Source organism: Phyllobates terribilis, unplaced genomic scaffold, assembly GCF_046119375.1.
Source record: "Phyllobates terribilis strain yellow unplaced genomic scaffold, ASM4611937v1 Scaffold_1__5_contigs__length_1240528914, whole genome shotgun sequence".
NCBI lineage: Eukaryota > Metazoa > Chordata > Amphibia > Anura > Dendrobatidae > Phyllobates > Phyllobates terribilis.
In genome coordinates, this window is record NW_027362761.1 from 8,419,976 (window position 1) to 8,444,299 (window position 24,324).

A 24,324-nucleotide genomic window follows, 5' to 3' on the forward strand; every position below is an offset into this window, starting at 1 on the left:
CCGAATTCTGTTTAACATGTGCTCCAGCATGTAAATCACCGGAATAGTCATGCTGATAATGGCATCGTCAGCACTAAACATCTTAGTCGCCATTTCAAAACTGTGCAGAAGGGTGCATAGGTCCCTGATCTGAGACCACTCCTCCAGCCTGATTTGCCCCACCTCTGGATCTCGTTGGCCCAGGCTATACGTCAGAACGTATTGCACCAGGGCTTGTCGGTGCTGCCACAGTCGCTGCAACATGTGCAGAGTTGAATTCCACCGGGTAGGCACATCGCATTTTAGCCGGTGAAGTGGCAGGCCCAACGACTTCTGTAGAGATGTAAGTCGCTGAGCTGCGGGATGCGAACGGCGGAAGTGAGCACACAGCGACCGTGCCCTCTGCAGAAGGCCATCTAGTCTGGGATAGTGGGCTAAAAATTGCTGGAAAACCAGGTTCAACACGTGAGCCATACAAGGCACGTGTGTGACATTGCCCCGGCGAAGGGCCGCACCCAGGTTTGCAGCATTGTCGCACATGGCCTTCCCTGGTTTCAGGTCCAGTGGAGACAACCATTCATGAAATTGGTTCTCCAGAGCTGACCACAACTCCTCAGCTGTGTGACTCACATTTCCCAGACATTTTAAAATAAAAACCGCCTGATGACGTTGAGCCCTACTGCCAGCATAGTAAGGAGGTGTGCAGGATCCCTTCTGCGCAGTTAGAAAGCTTGTGGCATGACCAGACAGGCTTTGGGAGCAGGTGGAAGACCGAGAGGAGGTTGAGGAGGCAGAAGCAGTGGAGGAACTTTGACATAAAGAGGATTGACGCACAACTCGTGGGGACGGCAAGACTTGGACAGCAGCCCCTTGTCCTGCTGTCACCATAGTTACCCAGTGCCCAGTCAGCGACATGTAACGCCCCTGTCCATGCCTACTCGTCCAAGTGTCTGTGGTGAAATGCACCCTGTCACACACAGAGTTTCTCAAAGAAGCGGTGATGTTGTGTGCGACATGCTGGTGGAGCGCAGGCACACCTTTCTTTGAGAAGTAGTGCCGACTGGGCATCTGGTACTGGGGCACTGCGACGGACATAAGGTCTCGAAAATCCTCTGTGTCCACCAGGCGGAAAGGCAGCATTTCTGTAGCCAAGAGCTTGCAGATGGTGAAATTCAACCTCTTAGCTTTCTCATGGCTAGGAGGAAATGGTCTTTTACTTGTCCACATCTGAGGGACCGAGGGCTGGCTATTGTGCTTAGACGGGGTTGATAAGGGTGTCCCCGGCAAACTGCCGGTCTGTGAGGAAGATACAGGCGGACATGTTAGGTTGCCTTGATCCAAAGGTGGTGCTATCGATGTCGGACAGCGCTCAACACCAGCTGGTGTTACCACCTCCAAAGAAAATGATGACCTGCCAATCACGCTGGCTGTTGCGGGTAAAGAGGTGGCAGGTCTGCGCCCCAAAACAGGTGTGACTGCTGTCCCCCCAGTCACAGAGGATGAAGAGGCCGCGGATGCACAAGATATGGCAGACGGTGGTTGGCCCGGCCGGCTAGGCCGCATTGTAGCACACTGCGCTTCCCACTGCAACTTATGCTTCATGTCCATGTGCCGGTTCATGCATGAAGTACTCAAACTATGTATTTTTTGGCCTCTACTTAGCTTTTGCTGACAAATGTTACAGATAACACGAGTTGGGTCATCTTTATCGATCTGAAAAAATGGCCAGGCTATGCAAGGCTTAGCACCCATGCGACCTGAAGAGCCACCACGACTTGTGGTGAGAGGCAGAGTTGTGTTTGAGGATGCAGTTGTTGACGTGCTTCCAGTACTACGTCTCTGTCCAGGAAGGCGCAACCTGACCTCGTCGTCACTAGCATCTTCCTCCACCTCCTCTGCTGACCTCATCTCTTGGCTGACTGTGGGTTGACAGTAAGTGGGATCTCCAACCTCATCATCATCACCCTGTGCGTTATCACACCCGTCGTCCTCAGAGCCAACCTGTTCCTGCCCTGACAAAAAAGTAAAGTTGTCGCTCCAATCAGGTATTTGAGTCTCATCATCGTCTTCCTCATTGTCTCCACCAACAGGAGTTACAGTTTGGGAATGAGGGTCTACATTATGGTCAGAACCTTCTGCGTCTGGTCCTGGATCCGACTCATAAAGATTCTGGGCATCAGTGCAGATCATTTCCTCGTCTGGATTCACAGAAGCGCTGGAGTCGATCTCTGATTCCCAGGCTATAGCATGAGTAAACAGCTCTGCAGACTCAACCATCTGTTCTACCTCATACTCAGACGGGTAGCTGGAGATTTGGGAGCTGTGAGGAAGCAAGTGCGATTGGGGTGACACCTTTGAGGACTGGAGTATTTGTGATGTTGAAGTTGATGTGGAGGAGAGCCCACTTAAAGGAGCACTTGATATCCGTTGAAGCACCTGCTGTTTTTGTGCCTCATCTGGAATTTGTAGCGATTGGCGTGGCCGTAAGAAAGGGATCTTATCACATTGTCCGCTAAAAGAAGTAGACATTTTAGTTTGGCTGGAAGATGGTCTTTCTTCTGCAGATGTTACTGTTGCTTTAACACCTACCCCACGGACACAACCTTTTTTCCTCTTCCCAACACGCCTATTCCCCTTTCCACCAGCAGCAGGCCTTTTTCCACTCATTTTGGTGGTTAACTAATTCACAACTCTGGAGTTGTTTGCACAAAAAAACAATGGATGGGAACCGAGCAGAGCTGAGTGGCCAAACTGTGGTATTAGGCCAAAACTATTGGCTGGGTTAGATGCAGAAAAAAATTATATTCAATTTGCAACCTGATGGAGGTCAGTATAGATGGACTAATAGAACAAGTCCCACACACAGCTAGAAGCCCAAATATTTTCTCAGAGGTAGATGCAGAAAAAAATTGTATTTAGTTTGCAACCTGATGGAGGTCAGTACAGATGGACTAATAGAACAAGTCCTACACACAGCTAGAAGCCCAAATATTTTTTCAGAGGTAGATGCAGAAAAAAATTATATTCAGTTTGCAACCTGATGGAGGTCAGTATAGATGGACTAATAGAACAAGTCCCACACACAGCTAGAAGCCCAAATATTTTTTCAGAGGTAGATGCAGAAAAAAAATATATTCAGTTTGCAACCTGATGGAGGTCAGTATAGATGGACTAATAGAGAAAGTCCCACACACTGCTAGAAGGCCAAATATTTTTTCAGAGCTAGATGCAGACAAAAAATTATTTTGAATTTGCAAACTGATGGAGGTCAGTATAGGTGGACTAATAGAACAAGTCCCACACACTGCTAGAAGGCCAAATATTTTTTCAGAGCTAGATGCAGAAAAAAATTATATTCAGTTTGCAACCTGATGGAGGTCAGTATAGATGGACTAATAGAACAAGTCCCACACACAGCTAGAAGCCCAAATATTTTTTCAGAGGTAGATGCAGAAAAAAATTATATTCAGTTTGCAACCTGATGGAGGTCTGTATAGATGGATTAATAGAACAAGTCCCACACACAGATAGAAGCCCAATATTTTTTCAGAGGTAGATGCAGAAAAAAAATATATTCAGTTTGCAACCTGATGGAGGTCAGTATAGATGGACTAATAGAGAAAGTCCCACACACTGCTAGAAGGCCAAATATTTTTTCAAAGCTAGATGCAGACAAAAAATTATTTTTAATTTGCAACCTGATGGAGGTCAGTATAGATGGACTAATAGAGAAAGTCCCACACACTGCTAGAAGGCCAAATATTTTTTCAGAGCTAGATGCAGATATAAATTATTTTTAATTTGCAACCTGATGGAGGTCAGTATAGATGGACTAATAGAGAAAGTCCCACACACTGCTAGAAGGCCAAATATTTTTTCAGAGCTAGATGCAGAAAAAAATGATATTCAGTTTGCAACCTGATGAAGGTCAGTATAGATGGACTAATAGAACAAGTCCCACACACAGCTAGAAGGCCAAATATTTTTTCAGAGGTAGATGCAGATAAAAATTATTTTTAATTTGCAGCCTGATGGAGGTCAGTATAGATGGATTAATAGAACAAGACCCACACACAGCTAGAAGCCCAATATTTTTTCAGAGGTAGATGCAGGAAAAAAATATATTCAGTTTGCAACCTGATGGAGGTCAGTATAGATGGACTAATACAACAAGTCCCACACACAGCTAGAAGCCCAAATATTTTTTCAGAGGTACTGTAGATGCAGATAAAAATTAGTTTTAATTTGCAACCTGATGAAGGTCAGTATAGATGGACTAATAGAGAAAGTCCGACACACTACTAGAAGGCCAAATATTTTTTCAGAGGTAGATGCAGAAAAAAATATATTCAGTTTGCAACCTGATGGAGGTCAGTATAGATGGACTAATAGAGAAAGTCCGACACACTACTAGAAGGCTAAATATTTTTTCAGAGCTAGATGCAGAAAAAAATTATATTCAGTTTGCAACCTGATGGAGGTCAGTATAGATGGATTAATAGAACAAGACCCACACACAGCTAGAAGCCCAATATTTTTTCAGAGGTAGATGCAGAAAAAAATATATTCAGTTTGCAACCTGATGGAGGTCAGTATAGATGGACTAATACAACAAGTCCCACACACAGCTAGAAGCCCAAATATTTTTTCAGAGGTACTGTAGATGCAGATAAAAATTAGTTTTAATTTGCAACCTGATGGAGGTCAGTATAGATGGACTAATAGAGAAAGTCCGACACACTACTAGAAGGCCAAATATTTTTTCAGAGCTAGATGCAGAAAAAAATTATATTCAGTTTGCAACCTGATGGAGGTCAGTATAGATGGATTAATAGAACAAGACCCACACACAGCTAGAAGCCCAATATTTTTTCAGAGGTAGATGCAGAAAAAAATATATTCAGTTTGCAACCTGATGGAGGTCAGTATAGATGGACTAATACAACAAGTCCCACACACAGCTAGAAGCCCAATATTTTTTCAGAGGTAGATGCAGAAAAAAATATATTCAGTTTGCAACCTGATGGAGGTCAGTATAGATGGACTAATACAACAAGTCCCACACACAGCTAGAAGCCCAAATATTTTTTCAGAGGTACTGTAGATGCAGATAAAAATTAGTTTTAATTTGCAACCTGATGGAGGTCAGTATAGATGGACTAATAGAGAAAGTCCGACACACTACTAGAAGGCCAAATATTTTTTCAGAGCTAGATGCAGAAAAAAATTATATTCAGTTTGCAACCTGATGGAGGTCAGTATAGATGGACTAATAGAGAAAGTCCGACACACTACTAGAAGGCCAAATATTTTTTCAGAGCTAGATGCAGAAAAAAATTATATTCAGTTTGCAACCTGATGGAGGTCAGTATAGATGGATTAATAGAACAAGACCCACACACAGCTAGAAGCCCAATATTTTTTCAGAGGTAGATGCAGGAAAAAAATATATTCAGTTTGCAACCTGATGGAGGTCAGTATAGATGGACTAATACAACAAGTCCCACACACAGGTAGAAGCCCAAATATTTTTTCAGAGGTACTGTAGATGCAGATAAAAATTAGTTTTAATTTGCAACCTGATGGAGGTCAGTATAGATGGACTAATAGAATGATGCTATGCCCAAAAGATTTTACTTCACTAGGTGCAGTAAAAAAATTGGTATTCTATACACAGGTGGTATATCTTGCAACACAGATAGGCTACTCCACTGACTAACACACTCTGCAATAGGCCAAAAAGGATTAGCTTTGCTAGATTCAGCCAAATGCTGTGAAAAAAACTTGCACAGCACTGGCACAGACCTGCCTGGCAAAAACTGATAGGAACTGATGTAACCTAGTCCTGAAAAGGACTCCAATTACAATTAGTCTTTACTCCCACAACCTATCTATTTAAGAGCACAGACCTCCCTGATAAAAGTCGTAGGAAATGCTGTAACCTAGTCCTTAAAAGGACTGCAATCACAACTATTCCCTACTCCCAAGCTATCTGTAGATTTGTGCGAAAATTGGCTTGAAATTAACAAGGTATAGCGCACACAGCAACAGCGGTGCCGTCTAACACGCAGCTGCAGCAGTGAGAAAATGGTGGCGACGGGGAAAATGGCTTGGTCTTATAGGGCAAGGACATGTGACATACACTGCCAATGACACATGCCCTTGCTTGTGTGAAAAAAAGCACTTCGCTCCGTGTGTGCGCTGCTGATAGGCTGACAGATTGCACCTCCCCATTGCAAATGCGGGAAAGAGAAAAAAAAATGGAGATCTTCATTGTTCCTGCAGAGATCCATCCCCTGCCCCTCCCCCCACCCCGCTGTACACTCAAACTGCGTATTAACATTAATTTTCATCATTACTGAGAAAAAATCCAGTTATGATTTTGGTGCACGAACAGTTATCGAACATAACCTCGAACAGCCGAATTTTTCTCAAATTGTTCGTGTTCGCCGAACGGCTCGAACACCGCCCAAAACAGCTCGAATTTGAGATTGGCGAACAGTTCGAGTAGAACAACGCTCATCTCTAGTGATCACTTACAACGTGAAATAGCAGAGACAACCATGAACTCAAACAAAGAAAATAAGTGTTTAATTTGAGTGTAAATAAATTCTTTGTATGCATCGTGGAGGAAAAGAGCACAAAGGTTAATCAATACAGTTCTTTGACCATAGTATTTGTAGGTTGAAGGGTAAGTGTATACCTGAGGTCACAAAATGGGTATAAAAAACCCAAACATAGCTCAGACCTAGAGAAGTTGGAAGTAAGGCCTTCAGGGATGAGTCCCTGGAGGACTAAAGAAATCCACAGAGGAGAAACAATCCAAGAGAAACATGCTGAGGATATATTCCAAAAGGACAATACCACGAGGCAATGGTGGACACAGACAGAAGAGGGACACTGTGAAAAAACAGTATAAGAGCCCTTTACAGTTCAATAATTCATCATAATGCACAACTCCACCTGCATTGGAAGTGGAAATGGGTCATTTTACTTCTTGTGCCCCTGTGTGGTTGTACAGGTTTCACCAATGATATGTCTGCCCCTGCCATGAGGATTTGGGAATGGAAATAATTAGCTAAAGGATATTCACCTGATTATGTGAAAGATTTCTTTTTGTAACTTAGACATCACTAGTTGATTGAAAGCATTAAGAATTAATTTATTTATTAACTGTAATATTGTATAATGCTACTTGTTATCTATTTTTTACATTTTCTACTGTTCATTTAATTTTGGGTAAAAATATTTTTTATAAACTTCAGTTAGTATGTTTTATTTGCTAATCATCCCATAGAATCTACATAAGGATATACAGTTATATGAAAAAGTTTGGGCACCCCTATTAATCTTAAGCTTAATGTTTTATCAAAATTGGTGTTTTTGCAACAGCTATTTCAGTTTGATATATGTAATAACTGTTGGACACGGTAATGTTTCTGCCTTGAAATGAGGTTTATTGTGCTAACAGAAAATGTGCAATCTGCATTCAAACAAAATTTGACAGGTGCATAAGTATGGGCACCTTTATCATTTTCTTGTTTTAAATACTCCTACCTACTTTTTACTGACTTACTAAAGCACTTTTTTTGGTTTTGTAACCTCATTGAGCTTTGAACTTCATAGCCAGGTGTATGCAAACATGAGAAAAGCTACTTAAAGTGGCCACTTGCAAGTTGTTCTCCTGGTTGAATCTCCTCTGAAGAGTGGCTTCATGGGCTCCTCAAAACAACTGTCAAATGATCTGAAAACAAAGATTATTCAACATAGTTGTTCAGGGGAAGGATACAAAAAGCTGTCTCAGAGATTTAACCTGTCAGTTTCCACTGTGAGGAACATAGTAAGGAAATGGAAGAACACAGGGACAGTTCTTGTTAAGGCCTGAAGTGGCAGGCCAAGAAAAACATCAGAAAGGCAGAGAAGAAGAATGGTGAGATCAGTCAAGGACAATCCTCAGACCACCTCCAGAGAGCTGCAGCATCAACTTGCTGCAGATGGTGTCACTGTGCATCGGTCAACTATACAACGCACTTTGCACAAGGAGAAGCTGTATGGGAGAGTGATGCGAAAGAAGCCGTTTCTGCAAGCACGCCACAAACAGAGTCGGCTGAGGTATGCAAAAGCACATTTGGAGAAGCCAATTTCTTTTTGGAAGAAGGTCCTGTGGACTGATGAAACCAAGATTGAGTTGTTTGGTCATACAAAAAGGCGTTATGCATGGCGGCAAAAAAACACAGCATTCCAAGAAAAACACTTGCTACCCACAGTAAAATTTGGTGGAGGTTCCATCATGCTTTGGGGCTGTGTGGCCAATGCCGGCACCGAGAATCTTGTTAAAGTTGAGGGACGCATGGACTCCACTCAGTATCAGCAGATACTTGACAATAATGTTCAAGAATCAGTGACAAAGTTGAAGTTACGCAGGGGATGGATCTTTCAGCAAGACAATGATCCAAAACACTGCTCCAAATCTACTCAGGCATTCATGCAGAGGAACTATTACAATGTTCTGGAATGGCCATCCCAGTCCCCAGACCTGAATATCATTGAACATCTGTGGGATCATTTGAAGAGGGCTGTCCATGCTCGGCGACCATCAAACTTAACTGAACTGGAATTGTTTTGTAAAGAGGAATGGTCAAAAATACCTTCATCCAGGATCCAGGAACTCATGAAAAGCTACAGGAAGCGACTAGAGGCTGTTATTTTTGCAAAAGGAGGATCTACTAAATATTAATGTCACTTTTCTGGTGAGGTGCCCATACTTATGCACCTCTCAAATTTTGTTTGAATGCAGATTGCACATTTTCTGTTAGTACAATAAACCTCATTTCAAGGCAGAAACATTACTGTGTCCAACAGTTATTACATATATCAAACTGAAATAGCTGTTGCAAAAACACCAATTTTGATAAAACATTAAGCTTAAGATTAATAGGGGTGCCCAAACTTTTTCATATAACTGTAGTTATTGTGCTGTATTCCTTTAACATGACATTGGTTTTGACAGTAATAATATTTATTAATATTATTATTGGGCAGTATCCTTGTCATTCAATACTGATATTATGCATAGTAATTGTTTTTCTTACATAAAATAATTTAGTATTTTATCCTTTTCAACAATCACCCTGTATGTACTACGCAGGGATGGAGTCGGCTCAGGTACTGAATTTGTTCCCTCAGCAGTGGGTTTCAGCTTTATATTGCTAGCATCTATATTGGGGGAAAAAAGTATTTGGTACACTGCCGATTTTGCAAGTTTTCCCACCTACAAAGAATGGAGAGGTCTATCATTTTTATTGTAGTTACACTTCACCTGTGAGAGACAGAATCTTAAAAAAAATCCAGAAAATCATATTGTATGATTTCTACCTAATTAATTTGCATTTAATTGCAGGAAATAAGTATGAATACAATAGAAAAACAGAACTTAATATTCGGTACAGAAACCTTTGTTTGGAATTACAGAGGTCAGACATTTCCTGTAGCTCTTGACCAAGTTTGTACACACTGCAGCAGAGATTTTGGCCCACTCCTAAATACAGATCTTCAACAGATCTTTCAGGTTTCAGGGCTGTCGCTGGGCAACATTGAGTTTCAGCTCCCTCCAAAGATTTTCTATTGGGTTCAGGTCTGGAGACTGGCTGGGCCACTCCAGGACCTTGAAATGCTTCTTACAGAGCCACTCCTTAGTTGTCCTGACTGTGTGTTTTGGGTCATTGTCATGCTAAAAGGCCCAGCCACGACCCATTTTCAAAGCTCTTACTGAAGGAAGGAGGTTGTTGGCCACAATTTTGCGATACATGACCAGATCCATCCTCCCTTCAATATGGTGCATTCGTACTGTTTCCTATGCAGAAAAGCACCCCCAAAGTATGATGTTTCCCCCACCATGCTTCATGGTTGAGATAGTGTTCTTGGGGTTGTACTCGTTCTTCTTCTTCCTCCAAACATGGCTAGTGGAGTTGATACCAAAAAGTTCTATTTTGGTCTCATCGGACCACATGACCCGCTCCCATTCCTCCTCTGGATCATCCAGATGATCATTGGTGAACTTCAAATGGGCCTGGACATGTGCTGGCATGAGAAGGGGGTCCTTGCGTTCCCTGCAGGATTTTAATCCATGATGGCATACTGTGTTAGTAATGTAGTGTGTTGAACAGCCCCCAGAGGAAGCCCACGCGAAATGCATATTGGGTCTGGTGATGTGCTACTTTACGTGGGTAATATGGGTAAGAGCTAATTAAACTTGGATATACTGATTCTCTCTATGGTTTGCATCTGCTAACTAATATTATCTTATACTTATTTTGTGATGCCAGTATGATTTTTCTAGCACATGGGCAATTTACCTTTACTTTGGCTCCATTGGTTGATGAGTTAGGATGCATAAGAGGGATACTATTATCTAGTTAGGCACTGGCACTTTACATGGGGTTTATTTCCAAGTTTTTTTCTTCCACCCATGAATTTTAGTGGGTAAGCATGTCCCTATGCACCTGAGTCTTGCTATTTACTATATCTTTATCTTTGTCTATTTATGTGTATGCCATTTTTTATTATCTCAATAAATCTTGTTACATTTAAGAAGAAGATAAGAAGTGTCCAGACTACTATCTGGGCCCATATACTACATGGCGTAGGGTCCCATCTTTACCATATTGATGATGTACTCTGTTCTATTGATATTGTTCTCTTGCCTATTGTCCTGTAGCCCAACCAAGCCTTGTGCGGGTCTACAATTTAGTCTCTTGTGTCCTTAGACAGCTCTTTGATCTTGGCCATGATGGAGAGGTTGAAGTGTGATTGATTGGGTGTGTGGACAGATGTCTTTTATACAGGTAATGAGTGCAGAGTAGGAGGGCTTCTTAAAGAAAAACTAACGGGTCTGTGTGAGCAAGAATTCTTGGTAGTCGGTAGGTGATCAAATACATACCGTATATTCCGGCGTATAAGACGACTTTTGAAGACTGAAAAATCTTCTGTCTAGTCTGGGGTCGTCTTATACGCCGGTAATGCTTTTGAACTTTCAGAAATTGACATGCGGGGATACTCTGGGGGTGTTAATAAGCTGCCGTGGCCGTATCCCTGCCATGTCGGAGTTAATATAAGGTGGAGGGAGTTAAAATACGGCGGCGGTAGGTCCAGACAGTCAGCGCTTCTGTGCTGAAACTGACACATCGCTGCGTATTCCCAGCTCCGGACACAGCGCAGGGCTTCTGTGCCGACAGCTTTCACTTGTCACAGAAGCGCTGCGCTGTGTCCGGAGCTGGGAAATTCGCATCGCTTCTGTGACAATATATGAAAAGCCGGCAATTCAGCAGCGGCATAAGCCGGCACCCGACAATTTAGAATAGAAAGAATAGAGCATCACACATAGATTAGATAGATAGAAACATGTCAGTCACATATATATGAAGTACAGTGACAGTGTTGCTTACTGTACTTGTCATTTAGTGTAAAGGATTTATTAAAACAAATAATAGTGTTTTCATGCACCGTCTCTTTAAAAAAGCCGGCCGGCAATTCAGCATCTGTACCCGACAATTTATAACAGAAAGATAGAGCATCACACATAGATTAGATAGATAGAAACATGTCAGTCACATATATATGAAGTACAGTGACAGTGTTGGTTACTGTACTTGTCATCTAGTGTTAAAATAACGGATTTATTAAAAAAAAAATTGGCGTGGGGTTCCCCTTAATTTTAGTCTCTAGCGGAGGTTAAGCAGACAGCTGGGGCAGATGTTTGAAGCCTGGGAAGGGGGTAATACCCACGGAGCTTCCCAGGCTACTAATATCAGCCCCCAGCTGAATACCTAGCCTTTACTAGCTATTAAAATGGGGGATCCCAAAAAAATGACGTGCGGTCCCCCCTATTTTAATAGCTAGCAAAGGCTAGGCAGACAGCTAGAGGCTGATATTAATAGCCCAGGAAGGGTGCCATGAATATTGGCCCCCTCCCAGGCTAGAAACACCAGCCGTCAGCCACCCCAGAAATGGCGCATCCATAGGATGCGCCAAATCTGGCACTTAGCCTCGCTCTTCCCACTGCCCTGTAGCGGTGGCAGTGGGGTAATAGGGCTGGGGTTGATGTCAGCTTATAATGCCAGCTGACATCAAGCCCAGGTTAGTAATGGAGAGGCGTCTATAAGACACCCCCATTACTAACCCCATAGTCAGAGTAAAAAAAAACACAAACACCCAGAATAAAGTCCTTTAATTGAAATAAACACACAATTCTTTATTGTTCTAAATTAAACCATACTTACCATCACGCCCATTCCAGCTGAAGCCAACGATCTCCTGCAATAAAAGTAAAATAATAAAGCAACCTCATCCTTACCTTTCCATGGTTCCCACGACAGCTTCAGCTCTGCTACATCGAGATGACAGGCTGGACCGCAGCAGAACGCTGCCATCCAGCCTGTCATCCCGCAGACACTGAGAAGCGCAGGCATGCTTGCGCTCCTCAGTGTCAGGCTGTGACGGCATCCAGATGAGCCGACAATGAACTCAGCTCACCTCCTGGACGTCCGTCACTGACAGCGTGGTAAACTTCTACTGCGCATGCGGGGAGCAGGAGAATTTTCCCACGCTGTCAGTGACGTGCATGAGGTGAGCCGAGTTCATTGGACATGATCTTGGCTCATCTGGATGCCGTCACAGTCAGACACTGAGGAGCACAAGCATGCCTGCGCTTCTCAGTGTCTGCCGCATGGCAAGCTGAACGGCAGCGTTCTGCTGCGGTGCAGCCTGTCATGTGAATGTAGCAGAGCTGGACCAGTCCTGGGAACCATGGAGAGGTAAGGATGAGGTTGCTTTATTATTTTACTTTTATTGCAGGAGATCGTTGGCTTCAGCTGGAATGGGCGTGACTGTAAGTATGGTTTAATTTAGAACATTAAAAAATTGTGTCTTTATTTCAATTAAAGGACTTTATTCTGGGTGTTATGTTTTTTTTAATTACTTTACTAGAAATTCATGGTGGTCATGTCTAATATTGGCGTGACCCCATGAATTTCGGGCTTAGGGCCAGCTGATAATGCCAAGCTGGCCCTAACCCCTTTATTACCCAGTGAGCCACCGCACCAGGGCCCTGGATGAGTTGGGTACAGCGCCAGAAGATGGCGCTTCTATGAACGCGCCATTTTCCGGGGTGGCTGCGGACTGCAATTTGCAGCGGGGGGGGCCCAGAAAGCTTGGGCCTCCCTGCGCTGCAGATTCCAGCCCCCAGCTGCCTAGTTGTACCTGGCTGGACACAAAAATAGGGCGAAGCCCCACGTATTTTTTTTTTAAATTATTTAATGAAATAATTAAAAAAAAAAGGGCTTCCCTATATTGTTGTGTCCGGCCAGGTACAAATAGGCAGCTGGTGGTTGGGGGCAGCCCGTTCCTGCCTGCTGTACCTGGCTGGACACAAAAAAATGGCGAAGCCCCACGTCAACATTTTTGGGAAAAATTAATTACAAAATTAATAATTTAGGGACTGCATCTTTATTAACCCCTCAATTGTCATTTAGTGTTAAAATAAAGGATTTTTTAAAAAGAAAATTGGCGTGGGATCCACCATCATTATAGTCTCTAGCGGAGGTTAAGCAGACAGCTGGGGCAGATGTTTGAAGCCTCGGAAGGGGGTAATACCCACGGAGCTTCCCAGGCTACTAATATCAGCCCCCAGCTGAATACATAGCCTTTACTAGCTATTAGAATGGGGGACCCCCCCAAAAAATGACGTGGGGTCCCCCCTATTTTAATATGTTTATGAGTGACAGTTTTCCTGCTATATACCTGCATGTCATAAGAATTTAAATTAAAAAAGGACCATGTTAAATTCAAATCTGTTTTTTTTAAATTTTTACCGGTGTTTGGTATGCGTTGGAAAAGGGGTAGTCTTATACGGTGAATATATCCTAAACTCTATATTTTAACAGGAAAGTAGGGGGGTCGTCTTATACACCAGGTCGTCTTATACGCCGGAATATACGGTAATTCATGCAAAAAAATGCAATTTAATTATTTAAAAATCATACATTGTGATTTTCTGGATTTTTTTTAAGATTCTGTCTTTCACAGTCGAAGTGTACCTACGATAAAAATTACTGACCTCTCCATTCTTTGTAGGTGGGAAAACTTGCAAAATCGTCAGTGCATCAAATACTTATTTTCCCCATTTAACACTCTAGATGCCAAAGTCAATTCTCAAAACTTGGAGGTTTTGTTTGGGGGTTTTCTGAAATTTAGACCAATTAAAGTCACTTCAAAAGTGAAACGGATCCCTAGAAAAATAGGTTTTTAAATAGAAAATTTGAAACATTGCTGGTAAACATTTAAGCCTTCTGAAATCCTAAGAAAATAAAAGTAGAATTGAGAAATGATGCAGAGAAAAGTAGACATATAATACATGTTTTTCTTAACTATTTTGTGTGGTATGACTATCTGGGTGAAGGGCATAAAAATTCAAAGCTTGAAGATTGATGATTTTTCTACATCTTTTGCAAATTACATATATTTTCATAAATAAACACAAATCTGATCAACCTAAATTACCATTTACATAAAAGACAATGTGTTATGAAAAAACAGTCTCAGAATCACTTTGACTGGAAAAACTTTCCAAAGTTACTAATACATTAAGTGACAAATGACAAATTTCGAAGATGCCAGGAAAGTCAAAACTAGCTTTGGCAGAAAGGGATTCATGATGAAAGATGAGGGTTTAACTATTACTAAATGCAATCTTTGATCATCATCTTATGAGAATAACTTACAATGCCCAATCAACAGCAACGATCAGTGTTATGTCATCAGTAGGTAGTCCAACTGATGTCAGCACAATCACCATGGTGACCAGTCCAGACTGTGGTATTCCTGCAGCCCCAATGCTTGCTGCTGTAGCTGTTATGCTGTAAAATATTGTGTGCATTAGTCAATTATGCATAAATAAAATAATCAGCAATAGAGAATCAAAATTCCTAAACAATTACATATATTTATCATCACCATGGGTTTACTGTAATTTTAGATTGCTGAAAATAGGCCACTGATTCAAGGATTTATTCCATACCTCCCAACTGTTCCGGTTCCAGCGAGACAGTCCCATATTTGGGCAGCTGTCTTGATTTCAACGGCATCTGTGTCCTCATCACGTAAATACAGTTGAACATAATGGTGCAGCAAAGAACCAACAAGTCCTTGCTTCACCACCCTGTCTAGATAGAGCTGGAAAGGCCTTCAAGGATCTTCAAAAATGTTATATAACTTGAAGGCAGGACCTGCAGAGTCACCCAGTTACCCAGGAAGACTAAGCAGGGATGTGACAGGAAAGTGTTAAATGTGTGAAATGTGTGTGTCTATAGGGGCATCATATTAGAATGTATTCCTCTTCTCAGTTTTTCCACGTTAGGAGGTATGTTTATGCTGTAAGAATTTTTTCTCTTAAAATAAGAACATTTTAATTTTACCATTTTTAAGGTTTTGTTATATTTGAGCTTGATTAATGTGATGAACTTATGTATGCATTCAATCTTACACATTAAATATGCATAACTTTAATCAGCAGAGCAGAACATGTAATCTTATGTAATTTTAGTTTAAAGGGGTTCTCTGGAAATAGAAAAAAATAAATAACTAAAGGAAATCCAATTGTAAATAAATTTCTAAATACATTTAATTAGCCAATCACACTCATTTTGTCTAGGGAAGTAATCTCTATAGAATTAAAATGGCAGCCAATCTGTTAGGGCTCTTTCACACTTCCGTGTTTTCAGTATGTGTGGTGACAGTTTTGCACGTACTGGAGACACTGACACGCAGACCCATTCAAATCTGTGGGTCTGCGCACATGTCAGTGTGTTTCCACGGACCATGTGTCGGTGTGTTTTACACACTGACATGTCCGTTTTTTTGAGGATGCATGGTCCACAAAACTGTCTCACCATGAACACACACGGATGACATCCGTGTGTCATTAGTGTGACACGTACTGGCACCTGGGAATCAGTGTACTGTTGGAGCTGTTCCCAAGCATCGGGTGTTGAATACTGCAATCATCATGGTTCCCTGCCAGCGTTGTGATCAGCACCAGCAGGGACAATGATGAGGGTAGTGGTAGTCTGCTCTCGCAGTGTCCCTGTGTGAAAATAAGATAAAAAAAAATAAAATCCTTATAATCACCTGTCCTAGGTGTCCCCTGCTGTAATCCTCAGACCACTGACCCCGACGAACTGGGGAGAATGAGTGGCTCCGAAGCTGTGCTCAATGAGTGACAGGACACTGCTCCTGAGCTCAGCTCCGGAACCACTCATTATCCCCAGCTCGTCGGCATCAGGGGTCAGAGGATTACAGCGTGGGACACCTAGAACAGGTGAGTATATGGATTTTATTATTTTAATTTTATTAAATCGCAGCGCAGACAGGAAACCATGATGAGGGCAGTGTTCAGCACCCGGCACTTGGGAACAGCGCTAACTGTAGCGCTGACTCCCAGGCACTGGCTCGTGTGATCCTGATGTGGCTAACAGGCGGCACACGGTTGCCACACATGGACACGCGGTCACAGATTTCTCTGGTACCGTTTTTTCCGGTCACGAAAATATACAGACGTGTGAAATCGGCCTTACACTGAGATAAACCTGTCCTAGAATGTTAGCACAGGTGTCTGTGAGCATGAGCATTAGGAAGCTCCTCCGCTGTGACCTGGATCTTCTTATAGGTGCATCTCACTAAATTAGAATATCATCAAAAAGTTAATTTATTTCAGTTCTTCAATACAAAAAGTGAAACTCATATATTATAAGTAATTACAAACAGAGTGATCTATTTCACGTGTTTATTTCTGTTAATGTTGATGATTATGGCTTACTGCCAATGAAAACACAAAAGTCATTATCTCAGTAAATTAGAATACTCTATAACAACAGCTTGAAAAATGTTTTTAAAATCCGAAATGTTGGCCTACTGAAATGTATGTTCAGTAAATGTACTTAATACTTGGTCGGGCCTCCTTTTGCATCAATTACTGCATCAATGCGGCGTGGCATGGAGGCGATCAGCCTGTGGCACTGCTGAAGTGTTAAGGAAGCCCAGGTTTGCTTTGATAGCAGCCTTCAGCTGGTCTGCATTGTTGGGTCTGGTGTCTCTCATCTTCCTCTTGACAATACCCCATAGATTCTCTATAGGGTTAAGGTCAGGCGAGTTTGCTGGCCAATCAAGCACAGTGATACTGTTGTTTTTAAACCAGGTATTGGTACTTTTGACAGTGTGGACAGGTGCCAAGTCCTGCTGGAGAATGAAATTTCCATCTCCATAAAGCTTGTCGGCAGAGGGAAGCATGAAGTGCTCTAAAATTTCCTGGTAAACGGCAGCACTGACTTTGCTCTTGATAAAACACAGTGGACCTACACCAGCAGATGACATGGCTCCCCAAACCATCACTGATTGTGAAAACTTCACACTAGACCTCAAGCAGCTTGGATTGTGTGCCTCTCCACTCTTCCTCCAGACTCTGGGACCTTGATTTCCAAATGAAAATTGGAACTATGGGACCTTGTGGAGTGTGTGAATGACTGCCTTCTGGACATCTGTCAAGTCAGCAGTCTTCCTCATGATTGTGGAGCCTACTGAAACCGACTAAGGGACCTTTTTAAATGCTTAAGAAGCCTTTGCAGGTGTTTTTTGTTAATTATTTTAATTTACTGAGATAATGACTTTTGTGTTTTCATTGGCTGTAAGCCATAATCATTAACATTAACAGAAATAAACACTTGAAATAGATCATTCTGTTTGTAATGACTCTATATAATATGAGTTTCACTTTTTGTATTGAAGAACTGAAATAAATTAACTTTTTGATGATATTCTAATTTAGTGAGATGCACCTGTATATTGTTATTCAGAAAAACAGGGCACTCAGAAGTTTGACTGGTCTTTTCTTAAGTCAGCACTAGAGATGGGCGAACCCGAACAGTTTAGTTTGGGATCTGTACCAAACACCTAGTGTTCAGGCACGGACCCCAAACATGGACTTCTCCAGGAATTCCGAGTTACCGTTCAGGTTTGGCAGCCCGAAGCCTGTCAGATGAGCCAGCATTCAAGAAAGAATAGAAGGGTATTCCAGCTCAGTTGAAAGTTTTCTTTATTCACAATTCCACTAAAAATTGATATATCCCAGGGGGAGACAGGGACAGAGTTGCAATTAATAAAGTTCTGAACATATGCTCTTGTCACTAAGACGTTTTGCAATTTTGATCGATCCTCTAGTTACAACAGAAAGAACTTTATTGATTGCAACTCTCAAGATGTCGTATTATGGGATTAAATGTACTGCATGTCATAAAACATCCTCGTATATATGGTAGGTTGCACAGCACGTAAGTTAAAAGTGCGAATTTCTGAGCACATAACAGATATTATTAGTACCAACAATACAAACTATAATATATCACATGCATCTAACCAGTTTATAACTAACCATCAGAGACAAACTGCAAGATTACAGGTCTTTTGACTTGGAGAAAGTTAAAAAATCGTCCCATGGTGGAGACCACAGTAGGCGATTACACACTAGGAAAGCCTTCTGGATCCATAATCTAGGCACCTATGCACCCAAGGGCCTTAACATGTGCAAGGAATTTATGTACCATTATTAATTATTCTTGGATAGAAAACTTTCCTTCTTTGATTTTATGCATCACATGTTGTTTTTAACTTGATTTTCTGTTATTCTATGTGTTTTGGCAAATGCTAGGTTAACTTTCTGTATGTAAATTTGGTGAAGGTGGTCATAAATCACATGACTTACCGAACCACCTGTTTTTCATCAGGCATGCATTTAAGTGCTCATTTGCTTTTTTTATACTAGCTTTGATAAAAGACGCTGGAACTGCGTCTAAAATGCGTTGCAATATTTGCCCATCCCTTTCCCTGTCCTCCCCTGGAATATATAAATTTTTAATGGAATTGTGAATAAAGAAAACTTTTAACAGAGCTGGAATACCCTTCTACTCTTTCTTGAATGCTTCACGTCTAGTGAGCTGGCATTTTTCCTACAATTTATGTAGATGAGCAAGCAGCTGTGACCGGTGGTAAAAAGTTTACCACCAGTTCTACTCTCATCGTACACCTGCTGTCGCTGATAGCCGCGACTGCAGGCGTGCGATGATGGGAGTATTCATCAACCGGCATCTGTGTAATAAATAAATAATAAAAAATTTACGTGCGGTCCCTCTATTTTTGATAACCAGAGCAAGAAGGACCGACAGCTGCAGGCTGCAGCCCCCAGCTGTCATCTTTATCATGGCTGGTTATCAAGAAGAGAGCAGTCCAACGCCATTATTTAATTATTTAAATAAATATGAGTTTGCTTTTTTATTTCAAATAAATGAGTCAGTGTCATTATTTCAATTAAAGGACTTTATTCTTGTTGTGTCTTTATTACAGTCTGATTATGAGGTTAGTAATGGGGGCATCTTATAGATGCTTCTCCATTACTAACCCCTGGTCTTGATGTCAGCTAACAATACAAAGAGGACATCAACCCCAATACTATTACCCTACTTGCCACCGCACCAGGGAAAATGGAAATAGCAAGGCCAAGCACCAGAAATTGCACATCTAATGGATGTGCCATTTCTGGGGCAGCTGTGGGATGATGTTTTTAGTCTGGGATGGGGCCAATATCCATGGCCCCTTTCTAGGCTATTAATATCAGCCCACAGCTGTCTGTTTAGCCTTTGTTGGTTAGGAAATATAGGGGGGGACCCTATGCCAGTAAAGGCTAAACAAATAGCTATGAGCTGCTACTAATAGCCTGAGAACCTTTAAGGGTATTGTTCCCTTTCCTAGATTATTAACATCAGCCTCCAGCAGTCAGCTTTCTCTCTGCTGATTCTGAAAATTATGGGGGACACCCAAGGGTTTTTCAATTTTTTTTTTTATTCATTAACAAGAAAAGTAGGGTCACATTATAGCAATTGTATCTCTTGCTTTGCAAGCGCCAGTGCCGGACTGATGAATGCCTGTGAGTCCGCCACTACCGAGCTACCGTGAGACCTGGTGGCTTAAACGCAGGTAACCTTACTGTTCTTGTACAAGAACCTTACTGATCTTGTTAATAAATAAAGAAAAATGTGTACGGGCCCCCCGTAATTTTCAGAATCCATATCCTATCCCTTCTCATCTTGGACCTCTTTAATAAGATTGTAGGATCCAAATAATTTTCTAAACTAGATCTCAAGGGGGCTTAAAATCTCATTCGCATTAAGGAGGGGGATGAGTGAAAGACAGCCTTCAATACACCTGAGGGTCACTATGAAAACCTTGTGATGCTATTTGGGTTGACTAATACTCCCGACGTCTTTCAACATTTTGTTAATGACATTTGTAATCACCTGGCAGGTAGATTTGTTGTGCATCTAGAAAACATATTGGTCAGGTAGGCCCTACAGATACTCAGACAATAAATTATTTGGCAAACCAGAGAAATGTATGTTCTCGGTTCAGGAGATCCCTTTTTTACGTTATTTATTATCGTTCACTGGTTTTCACATGGATCTGGCAAAATTCTGGGCGGTACTGGATTGGGATCGTCTTAATGACTTAAAGGCTTTACAAAGGATTTTGGGTTTCGCCAACAACTACCGTAACTTCATCAAAAACTTTTCAGTATTGGGCAATCCTCTGAAAGATATGACCAGGAAAGGAACGAACATTTCCAAATGTTCCAGTCCGGCCAGGGAGGCTTTTGATACCTTGAAAAAATGTTTTGCATCTGCACTGATTCTTATACAGCCTAATGTCAATCAACCATTTATAGTAAAAGTTGACACGTCTGAAGTGGTGGTGGGGGCTGTATTGTCTCAGGGTGCATCTCCTAGAAAAATATGCACACAAACGCCATTTACTAAGAAACTGTCATCCGCTGAGAAAAACTACGAATTTAGTAATAGGGAACTCTTGGTAATTAAGTGGATATTTGAAGAGTGACGACATTTTCTGGAGGGGGCAGTTCATACGGTTATGATAATCATTGATTATAAAAAAAAATGTTATATTTAGAATCTGCTAAGTGTCTGACACCTATACAGGCAAGATTGTCATTGTTCTTCACTAGATTAATCTTTTCTGCTACATATAGGTCAGTGAATAAGAACATTTTGGCAGATGCCTTATCTCATTGTTTTCCTGGGGGTAGAGATAATTGTGAATCGGTTCCTACAGTTATATGAAAAAGTTTGGGCACCCCTATTAATCTTAAGCTTAATGTTTTATCAAAATTGGTGTTTTTGCAACAGCTATTTCAGTTTGATATATGTAATAACTGTTGGACACGGTAATGTTTCTGCCTTGAAATGAGGTTTATTGTGCTAACAGAAAATGTGCAATCTGCATTCAAACAAAATTTGACAGGTGCATAAGTATGGGCACCCTTATCATTTTCTTGTTTTAAATACTCCTACCTACTTTTTACTGACTTACTAAAGCACTTTTTTTGGTTTTGTAACCTCATTGAGCTTTGAACTTCATAGCCAGGTGTATGCAATCATGAGAAAAGCTACTTAAAGTGGCCACTTGCAAGTTGTTCTCCTGGTTGAATCTCCTCTGAAGAGTGGCTTCATGGGCTCCTCAAAACAGCTGTCAAATGATCTGAAAACAAAGATTATTCAACATAGTTGTTCAGGGGAAGGATACAAAAAGCTGTCTCAGAGATTTAACCTGTCAGTTTCCACTGTGAGGAACATAGTAAGGAAATGGAAGAACACAGGGACAGTTCTTGTTAAGGCCAGAAGTGGCAGGCCAAGAAAAACATCAGAAAGGCAGAGAAGAAGAATGGTGAGATCAGTCAAGGACAATCCTCAGACCACCTCCAGAGAGCTGCAGAATCAACTTGCTGCAGATGGTGTCACTGTGCATCGGTCAACTATACAACGCACTTTGCACAAGGAGAAGCTGTATGGGAGAGTGATGCGAAAGAAGCCGTTTCTGCAAGCACGCCACAAACAGTCGGCTGAGGTATGCAAAAGCACATTTGGAGAAGCCAATTTCTTTTTGGAAGAAGGTCCTGTGGACTGACGAAACCAAGATTGAGTTGTTTGGTCATACAAAAAGGCGTTATGCATGGCGGCAAAAAAACACAGCATTCCAAGAAAAACACTTGCTACCCACAGTAAAATTTGGTGGAGGTTCCATCATGCTTTGGGGCTGTGTGGCCAATGCCGGCACCGAGAATCTTGTTAAAGTTGAGGGACGCATGGATTCCACTCAGTATCAGCAGATTCTTGACAATAATGTTCAAGAATCAGTGAAAAAGTTGAAGTTACGCAGGGGATGGATCTTTCAGCAAGACAATGATCCAAAACACCGCTCCAAATCTACTCAGGCATTCATGCAGAGGAACTATTACAATGTTCTGGAATGGCCATCCCAGTCCCCAGACCTGAATATCATTGAACATCTGTGGGATCATTTGAAGAGGGCTGTCCATGCTCGGCGACCATCAAACTTAACTGAACTGGAATTGTTTTGTAAAGAGGAATGGTCAAAAATACCTTCATCCAGGATCCAGGAACTCATTAAAAGCTACAGGAAGCGACTAGAGGCTGTTATTTTTGTAAAAGGAGGATCTACTAAATATTAATGTCACTTTTCTGGTGAGGTGCCCATACTTATGCACCTGTCAAATTTTGTTTGAATGCAGATTGCACATTTTCTGTTAGTACAATAAACCTCATTTCAAGGCAGAAACATTACTGTGTCCAACAGTTATTACATATATCAAACTGAAATAGCTGTTGCAAAAACACCAATTTTGATAAAACATTAAGCTTAAGATTAATAGGGGTGCCCAAACTTTTTCATATAACTGTATATGTATGTTCTGATGCAGGTTCTGATCTTGACTAATCTGATTTTGAGAAGGAGGTTGTAGAGGCTCAGGGTGACGCCCCTGCTGCCTGTCCATTAGGTAAACTGTTCGTACCTGTGAATCTTCGTCTAAAAGTTCTAAGTAAACATCATGATTCAGTCTTGGCCGAACATCTTGGAGGTAAATCCACCACAGATATCCTTACTCTGTGTTTTGGGTGGTCTGGGGTGCACCAAGATGTTCAGGATTACGTAGCTGCCTGTTGTGTTTGTGCGCTTTCAAAGACCTCTCATACTCATTTGTCTGGGTCTCTTCAACCATTGGGGACTCCCAGTGGATCCTGGACTCTTTTATCTGTAGATTTCATCACTGATTTACTTGTATCTGGAGGTAGTAATGTTATTTTCGTGGTGGTGGATAGGTTCAACAAGATGTCTCATTTCATCGCGCTATCCACGATCCAACACCAAGACCTTGACACAAATTTTCATCAAAGAAATCGTGAAATTACGTGGGATTAATGGGCAAACTGAATGTGTTAACCAGAATCTTGAAACTTAGCTTAGGTGTTTTATGTCTGAGAATCAGTAGGATTGGGTTACTTACTTACCTCTAGCTGAATAATGGTAAATAACCGTTGTCATGAGTCTACTGTTAAGTCCTCATTCTTTGGGGCCTACGGGTTTCATGCTCAGTTCAGCTCTATTAATTGGAATCGTTCTTCAGGAATACCTGAAGTGGAACGGTTTTCATCATCTATTACTTCTGTGTGGCAAGGGATTCTTAATAATCTGAAGAAGATAGGGTCCAAGTATAAGAGTGTGGCTGATCGGAGACATTTGGTGGGTCTGGACCTATGTGTTGATGATTTGGTATGGTTGTCCTTGAGGAACATTAAGTTGAAGGTTCCTTCTTGGAAACTGGATCCATCGGTTCATCGGGTTCATTAGTCCTTATAAGATTGTGGCCGTCGTCAATCCTGTAGCATTCCTCCTTGCTTTGCCAACTTCTTTTAGGATTCATAATGTGTTTCACCAATCTCTATTCAAAAAGTACGTTGCGTCCTCTGAACCATCACCACCACTTCCATCTTTGGTCATTGTTGATGGGAATTTGGAATTTCAGATAGCCAAGATCGTTGATTCTCTCTTGGTTCGTCGGTCTCTTCAGTATATGTTTCACTACAAGGGTTATGGTCCTGAAGAGAGAATGTGGGTTCCAGCATCTGATGCCCATGCAGTCAGGTTGATCTGATTCTTTCAGGCTACACACCCTAATAAACCCAGCTCTGAGATTTCGAAGATCCCTCTAAGAAGGGGTGTTTCTGTCATGGGTTTACCACGACTGAGAAGGGCCAGAAGACCGTGGTGCCTGATTTCATGTTCTCCTGCACTGATTAAAACCACTTCACAGTCATATTAAATTTTGTAGTAATGTCCCCATCTTGTAGTAATGTGCTCATCCTGATCCCCATC

At 41.6% G+C, this 24,324-nt stretch overlaps 1 protein-coding gene across 1 annotated transcript in view; it reads right to left on the reverse strand.

The window, feature by feature from the left end:
• Positions 1 to 24,324, reverse strand: part of LOC141166626 (excitatory amino acid transporter 5-like) — a 926,734-nt gene that overhangs the window by 134,360 nt on the left and 768,050 nt on the right. The window contains exon 9 of the mRNA XM_073653531.1: positions 14,757 to 14,891. Within this exon, the coding sequence (XP_073509632.1) occupies positions 14,757 to 14,891 (135 nt within the window). The remainder of the gene's footprint in view (positions 1 to 14,756; positions 14,892 to 24,324) is intronic.